This window comes from Aspergillus lentulus (assembly GCF_001445615.1).
Source record: "Aspergillus lentulus DNA, contig: Alt08, strain: IFM 54703, whole genome shotgun sequence".
NCBI classification, from domain to species: Eukaryota; Fungi; Ascomycota; class Eurotiomycetes; order Eurotiales; family Aspergillaceae; genus Aspergillus; species Aspergillus lentulus.
In genome coordinates, this window is record NW_028322118.1 from 3,931,109 (window position 1) to 3,939,527 (window position 8,419).

General features: G+C 47.4%; 1 protein-coding gene across 1 annotated transcript; it reads left to right on the top strand.

The window, feature by feature from the left end:
• Nucleotides 1-6,582: 6,582 nt before the first annotated feature.
• ALT_4478 (G1/S-specific cyclin) lies at nt 6,583-7,897 on the top strand (the record flags this gene model as incomplete). The annotated part of the gene is made up of 2 exons (XM_033564478.2): nt 6,583-6,795; nt 6,860-7,897. The coding sequence occupies 2 exons, from the start codon at nt 6,583-6,585 to the stop codon at nt 7,895-7,897; spliced, it is 1,251 nt and encodes a 416-aa protein (XP_033420369.2).
• Nucleotides 7,898-8,419: the final 522 nt, after the last annotated feature.

An 8,419-nucleotide genomic window follows, 5' to 3' on the forward strand; every position in this document is an offset into this window, starting at 1 on the left:
GAACCAGTAGGCGAATCATGATGCCTTTTGTACTGTTGACATTTTCTTAGGTTTCGCCGTTTCGACCTCTCGGAACGGCCCAGAGTGCCGAAATCGAATTATTATCTAATTGTATCCGCTGGTTGCTTGAGAGTCGAAATGTCAAAGTGGGCGTAAGAGTTTTCGCTGGATAAGTCTATCTAAGTGATGTAGATTTTTTTTTCTTCAAGATCCGCAGTGGACTTGTTTCGGCATTCTGTTTCTCTCGAGACTCGAGGTACTTCCATTGGGACTAGTGGTACAGATTGTTTACCAAAGTACGAAAAATAGGTATTTTTGACTTTTGAGCCGACACACGGAATGCTAGTGGTTTTTGACGCTTGCACAAACTGGGAAGGCGTCTAGAAAGAAATGGAAGGGAAGCCCGGAGCCAAGATCGGGTTTAATTATGGGGAAGCTGGAGATTTGCTGGTCGCTTTCTCCAGTTGACAGATCATCAAGCTACCTGTAGAAGCCTTCACAGTTTACTGTTCTACACGGATCTCAAGAATCTTCCCACTGATAACCTGAATGGGCCTTTCGTGGAACAGCTACAGTAAACGTAGAAGTCCGGTGTACCATTATGATGGCAAATCAAGACATGTTATAGATAATTACCGTGATCAATCGGATTACTAGCAGATTGATCCCTCAATTTTTACATTCTGACGTCTTCAGCATTCATATTACCAGGAGTATGTTGAACAAGCCCTTGCATAAACTGATCCTGATCGACCGTTATTGCAGCTGAGGATTGCTTATTGATGAATAGACTGTTTCTCAAGCATAAATCTGTGGATCGAAAGTCTGCACTCCAGATTTAAGGATCGTATTAGATCAAGAAGCAAATGCCTTAATAGCGTCTGACTATCCTGACCATCTGCAGGTACGCGCAAGGGACAAGTGAGGAAGCAATGAAGCAGTCCTCAAGCTTCCAGTGATCACCACTACACGATCCAGCCTCCTCTTTGGTGAGAGAAAAAAAAAATGTAAAGATCATTTACACTGATCTCGAGCTCTTTACGCGTTCAATCCAAATTAACCGCAAAGGCTTTCAATTCTGCCCTCTTGTGCTTGCTAACAGTACGCGGGTTTGGTCAACAGCATGGACTCGGACGCTTGGCGGCAGTAAGTAGTAAGTTGGTGCAACATGCCTCGTCCGTTTGTTTGCTACCGTCACTCATTCTCTGTCAGCACTTCCTCAATCCTCGTGTAATGCAGTAGTTAATTGGATATTATGCTGACTAGCCAATTGTTATCTAGTTGTGATATATAAGAGGAATCTGACGGCCCCTGGCGTCCTCAAATTTAACCTTTGTGTTGTCCATTAAGACCCAGCCAGATCGAATATATTCGTTCGTTTACGGTATACACGAGTAGCTAAAAGACCCGACGAATGAGTGAAAGCATCTATACCGAGTCACCGACTGATGCTCCGTGATAAGGACCCAAAAGGAGCCACTACAATAGCTTGTTGAGATCATATGCGGAATGCATTCCTGCGGCCGCCTTATCAAAAAGGGGAGACCCCAGAACCTTGGAGCCAAGTAAGGGTTAGATGAAGTTCAATATTGTAGCCACTCGAACAATCAAGCCATCGCAGTAGATAGTATGGATTAATTCCAGGCCCCAGCCACAATGATGACTTCTGAATTCTGAAATGGGATTGGACTAATCTAGATGCTGCCTACTAAGTAGTGGCTATGCGCATCCACTTTTGAGACTGGGATTCAATATCCAGAGACTAGTTTAAAACTGGTGAGCAACAGATGACCAGTACTTTCGATCCAACAATGATGCAAAATCAGCTCATCATCAGCATATATCGTATTCATAGCTGATCTCCGCAGTCATCGCATAGGAGGCAATGCCACAGTGGGTCCGCATGCACTTAGACAGTTATACTTTCTTTCGACATGTGTAAGGACTAGGAGTCATTTACAGGCTTACGACTGGCCACTTGGTCAGTCACTAGAGTGTGCGTAATTGCGGATATTGTAGCCCTTAACTTCGACAAAGACCTGAATGGGAATTTGATAGCATTTTGTGGGCTATGAATATCAATGGACCTGCTGGTATGGGGTGGTGCTTGAGGCAAGGTTATTGAAAGACCATGACGAGTCGACAGCCCACCCCCGCTATGGATTTGAGGAGTTGAGACACCAAGGTTCATCCAGCACAAAGGTGAAAGCTTCTTAGCGAATGATGTCTCTCGGGGGATCAAAGTAAGAAACTCCAGCCCGCAAACTTAATCTTGATTGATGAAAGGAGCCTCCTAAGTCCATTATCATAGTCCCTGAGTTTCAAAAATTGGCGACCGAAACCGAGGTAATGATATGGACTGGAGATCAATGACAACGCGTCGAGGAACACTTCCCACGCGTATAATAAAGTCATTCCCAGATCCGTACCTTGGGTGTGTTCGTGTCCCATCCAGTCTCGTGAGAAATTTAATTGGATTTCGATAGCGTGGGCTTGTGCTAGCTCCCCACACTTATTGAATTTCAGGCAAGATCCCTGTCAAATTGAAGACAAAGAGATCCATGGCGGAGTATCGACTGGTCGAGGTGCGACAGGAGGCGGCCGCGCTGAAAGAAGTTGGAATCCATAGTGTTGGGATAATGCAGCGACCGGTTGTGAATGGCTGCGGCACCGGACATGCAACGAAGTCAATGGAGGTAAGGGCCATTTGCTGGACCACTCAGCAGCCAACAACGGCGGTAGAAGACCCTGGGACGCGACCGGCTGTATGCACGTTATATGCGTATAGATGTAAGCCTGTATGTGCTTACCAGTCAGACAGGAAGTAGTTGCTTGCCTAAAGGTATGTTTCGAGTATCCCAGAATATTAATTTGATATTCACAGCTCAATTACAGGGTATGAAGTCTAATTAGCAGCTGGCAGTCAGCTCGTCTACGATAAGAATGCAAAATGCCTCTGTGTTTGATTTCTGGTTGTTGAATATCAAATATATGAAACATTTTAGAGGGAAAGCAGCGTATGTTCATCAATTTCCATTAGAATTAGACATGATCATGCTGCTATGATCTTTAGACAAGTGGTCATCACAGAGCTGGATGTTGCTGCTACCTAGCTCCTCCAAAGTGGTGACGCAGCTTGTCTAGTCGTAGGTTGCCCTACCCTATACGGAGTAGTTGATACGTACAAAAACTAGCCCAGACCCGGTAATCAGCATGATATCAATAGTGGTACGCCTTGTCGCCTTTTATTTCGCAATTTTCTAGTCTTCTCTAGCCAAGGGCCCGAGGTGTTCCTGGCCTGAATCAGGGAGAAGATGAGTGGTGAAGACTCAATACTGGTCGTTAGCGACGGAGATCAACCCCACTAAGAAGCCCACCGAAGGAGTGCTGCTGCTGGCCGCTGTACGAGGCTGGTTTGAGAAACAGAGGCTTTACCGGAGCCATTGGAATGGTTTTATTACTTTGCTGGAGAAACGAAGTCTCCTCTGTCAGGGGAGAATCAAACAGACTCCAGCTGGAATCGCAACGCCCTATTCCGGAAATCTAGACTATTAGTTTCCTAGAAGGGTACATAGGGGTCGATAATTGATGAACGATTGGAAAGGCTGGCTGGCTGGCAAGTACCAGACACTTGACTGAAAGAAGGCAGTTACTGGCTTACAAGACAGTACCTCTGATCATTACACTAAGATAGGAGGCAGACGTCTTACACTGCTGCGGTACCACTACCCTGGCAGCTTTTGTAAAGCTACTATTATTGACTTTTCACATTCAGCAAGGGCGTCCCCTCTGGGCTCAGGCCGCGTTAGGTAGATTTGCTACTAGTTAGACTATGTATTAAGGATTACTTGCGTGCAAGGTCTCATATATGGTCTCCATACGAAGTACTTCTGCCTATTATTATTGAGTGTTCCATATTATTCTATGTAGTCATCTTTATACCTGATCCAAAAAGGTAAACAACGCGCTCAAAGCAAAGTCGCGTAATTTTGCCCTGCGCTTCTATCCATGTAGAGGTGTGTCACAGGTGGTTTCGATGGTCAGGAGAGCCTTGAAATACCAACTACTACGCTTGTTGCATCGCCAACCTGTGACACTGCTGTTTCAGAGCAAACTACGTATGTACCTCACAAATGGCAATTGAGAGAATCATCAGGTTTTTTTTTGTAAATCCTGACAGCCAGCGTTAAAGAGATTGTGAGAGTTTACTGAGTCCAGAGATGAAACAGAAACTCCCAGACCTGCCTGACCCGAATCCGTAATTGCGGTGCTCCGTAGTGTACAGAATCAGAGGCTTTGGTATTATTGAACGAAAAATTGGAGACGACCTCGTTACGCAAAAGCGATACCATGACCGTTGAACTCATTACCAATTTACCACAAGCCAATACGGGAAAAGCGTCACGCTTTACGGTACAGTGGGCAAGCAGCTAGCCCGCAGCGATTCTCTCGACTTCAATCTCGGGCTTTCGTCCCGTTCATTCTCTTACTCTTTCTTCCTTTTCTTTTCCTCTTCTACACCCGTCTGGAGAGAGAGCAACTCCTCCTCACTTTCCTCTCCTCCTTTTCTTTCAAATTTCTACCTCCTCTCCCTTCTCTCCTACCCCTCTCCTCCCCCCTTTTCTAGCCTCCCGCCAATTCTCCGGAGAGATCCTCGAGACTGGTCTACAGGCAAAGAGATCTTGTTGACTGTTATATCAGTCGACCTCGTCTCCAGCCCGCTGTACTAGCTCTCCAGTCGAGCCGTGTCCGTCAGCTGTTGCTTCGACGTTCCTGTATTTCGACGTTTGTTAACTCAAACGGCGAATCCCTCACCTTCCCGGATCTGACATTCGGTGTCCTCGTTGCTCCGTGACGTCGACGATCAGGTTCCCCTAACTCTGCTTCTGCCGGTTAGAAGAGCGATTAGACGGGGATCTTGTCAATTCCTTCTCGTTCATCGTTTCTTTGTACATGATTCAACCTCTGTTGTGACACTGGGAAAGGTGAGACTTGGCTTTTCTTTTGCTGTTTTCTTCTTTCGAGCAATTGTGGCCTGTGGTTGTACATTTCGGATTGGGAATTTCAGGTCATGGTTGCGTGTTCGCCGAGCCGTCAATTGGCTTGAGGCAAGCTGGATTGCCTTGTTCGATGGAAGACGAGCGTCTGGATGAAGGGCCGTCCAGAGTGATACCAGCAATTGTCGACATCAGAGACGCAGTTCAATTGCCATTGCAACGCTTTGAGATTCGATCATTTTCGAGAGTTCGTTTGCCTGATCCGATGTTGAATTTGCGTGATCTGTCACGGTTCGAGAACAACTGGGTCAGGGGTGACCGGACGGTCGGACGGGTTCACAATAGCTGGCTGGAAGACCATGGAATCGCAGGCGGAAGAAAAGATTTCAAATACTCTTCTCTGAGTTTTATGGAAGCTTCCGCCTACATTTGAGTCGATGCCAAGCGAGTTCACTGCAAGTGAATTAAGGGGTCCTAAGTGTGGTGAATGGAATGTGGGTGGCATACTTGAAGACGATCACGAAGGCCATTCGCAGCATATCTGAGAGATCTCCTGCCTACTGTGGTCTAATGCCAACTTGGACGAATCCTGCTTGAGCTACATTTTACCGCACGTTCCACGAAATTGGCTGGCTAACCTGTCAATCTTGCTTCCAGGAGATACCAAAAATTTCCATCCTCCGGTGCCTTGCTCTCGACATACTCTCCATCCCTTATATGCGGAAATTGGCTGTCGAACGCTCCTCTTACCTTGCGACAACAGCCCAGTACAAAGATAACAATCAGGAGACGCTGCACTGTAACCTGTACGTTGTGCTCATTCTTTGCACGTTCAGCTTCCCCCTGACGCTTTTCCCCCATCCCTACATAGGGTTCGTGCCTGTGTACTCCGTTCCACATTCCGCAGGAGCCATACCCGACAAGTGCAAGCACCTGTTCCTAGGGTGAAGACGTTCAGTCGTACTTCATCTTTGGGACTGGCATTCGAGTCCAATTTAGCAGATCATTCTTGCACCTTCACCTTAGCCTAGATGCTAGACTCGCCGTCACGGTAAGGGTTGCATAGTGCCCTCTGCCCGAAGGCCTTCTTATCTGGGTTAGTATCTTTTCTCCTCACGGAGTCGCCCTTCCATGGTCGTTGCATTTATTGCTCATGCCCTCCCCCTCCCCTCACACCCCGACCTTTCTACCTGATCATCTCGCTGGCTCGCTCGTTTCTCAGCCCAGCCTTCCTACGCCTTGACGCTCCTTTTTGTTTCTTTCTTTCTTTTCGAGTTCTTATATGTCTTAATAATCATTCCTACTAACACTGTCCGCTCGTTCAGCTCCGGCCTTGAAGACCTTATCCCCGGCTATCTGGTCATCTTTGAACCTCCAGTTTTCAGACTATTGTCTCTTCACTGGCCGTTCCTTAATACTTCCAACTAATTTACACTCATTACTTGCAATTAATCTTGACGACTGTCGCTCTCTTAATTCCGTCGTTTCCTGATAAACGCAGTTCTTTGTCAGGTCCACTCCTTCTAGAAGCATACGCAGCTTTGATAATATTTTTCCGATCGATATCATCCAACCGCTCGACAACATGGCCTATCACAAGCGTCCAACGTCCAGCTACCAGCCCTGTGACAGCTATTTTGTGGAGTCTTATGACGACTTCCCCGGTCCTCGTATTGACCCCAAGGAACATGCGAAACTGGTTGCCCGGGAACGTCAGTTTGCCATTGCGGATGAGCTATCCAAGGCTGCCAGTGATGAATTCCGCGATGACATCCTGGCCCACATGCTGGACATGGACGTGAGTGACCCTGATTTGTGGAGCTCGGAGAGCATAAACTGACGGTGATTTCCCTTCATTCTAGGCTGCTACTCTCCCCGATGTTGAGTCGATTGATATACAAACTGAGATCCAGTGGTTCATGCGTCCATATCTACTTGACTTCCTGATCGAAGCCCACACTGCCTTCCAATTACTGCCTGCAACACTTTTCCTGACCGTAAATCTGCTCGACCGATATTGCTCGAAGCGTGTTGTGTACAAAAGACACTATCAGCTGGTTGGATGTGCAGCCTTGCTCATTGCGGCAAAGTATGGTGATAAGAAGGATCGTGTACCTACCATCAAGGAGCTTAAGTCGATGTGCTGCTCTCTTTATGACGACGACATGTTCATTCAGATGGAGTGGCACGTTTTGCAAACTCTAGGATGGACAGTCGGGCACCCAACTGTGGACAGCTTCCTTCAAATTGCCGTTCTGGACACTCCTTATGACCCCGAAGTTGAGCATCTGGCTCTCTATATCTTGGAAATCTCATTGTTCCACAGGGAATTCGTCTCCAAGGCGTCCGCTGACCTTGCCAGAGCTTCCTTGGCCCTGGCACGGTGCATTCTGAACAGACCCCAGCCTCGTCATACGGAGTGGGCGTCGCAGTACGACTCGATGACCCTGGTGGGTCTTTCCCAGCAACTTCACCAGCCATCTCAGGTCTTGTCCCGGAAGTACTCTTCGTCCCATTATTCGCGGGTTGCGAAGATCTTGGAGCAGTTCCTTGCCCGGCAGGCTTCGATCACAAGCTACACTCCCCCAAGTCCACCCTCTGATGTAGCCTCGGATTCCAAGCCTTACTACGGGGAGGTTGGACTGGCAACTCCGCAGAAGGCGCAGTCTTCGAACCTGCCCAATGGGTATCCCACTCCTCCCATCACACCGGAAAATGAAGCGTTTGCCAATGCCTGCAATGCCAACTTCGTCAAGGAGGTACCAGAGACTAACACGTGCTCGCCATCACCGTCGCCACCCCCGATGCAATACGTGGACACTCACCCGTACAACCCGGAGGCCGCGTATGCGCATCAACCGTTTGAGCAACCTCAGATGAGCTTCACTTCCAGTTTCTAAGCTGGACCAAAGTGGTCGAGGAAAGCCCTCGGTATCATCGGATATTTAGCTCATTTGACTGCTGGCATGTTTGACCTACGAGTCATATCACAGCTGCCGGACCTGACTTGCCTATCTATCATTGAACTACTCCTAGTTCCGCAGTCGACCGACCTGATTGCGAGAACTCTATCTCTATTTCCTTGTGTCTTCTCTTTTTCCTTTTACCAAAATTGCATACCCATTTCCCTTGTGTTCATTTGCACATCATATTCTGGGTGTTTTCAAGTTGCATTTCACCATTTATTTTACATCTAGCATTGCAAGCGCGAGCCGTTCGAGTCCAGATTGCATTTGTCTGTTTTTGTTTTCTCTTTCTAGCCCTTTCCCATTGATGTGTGGAGTGCTGCGAACCATTTTACCTAGCGACTTCCTCGATGGCGGTCTGCTCTGGTGCTAATTGGCATTCATATCTGATTTTTTTCCATCCCCTCTTACCTACATCATACAATCATACCCTCACATACCCTTAAAGTACTAATG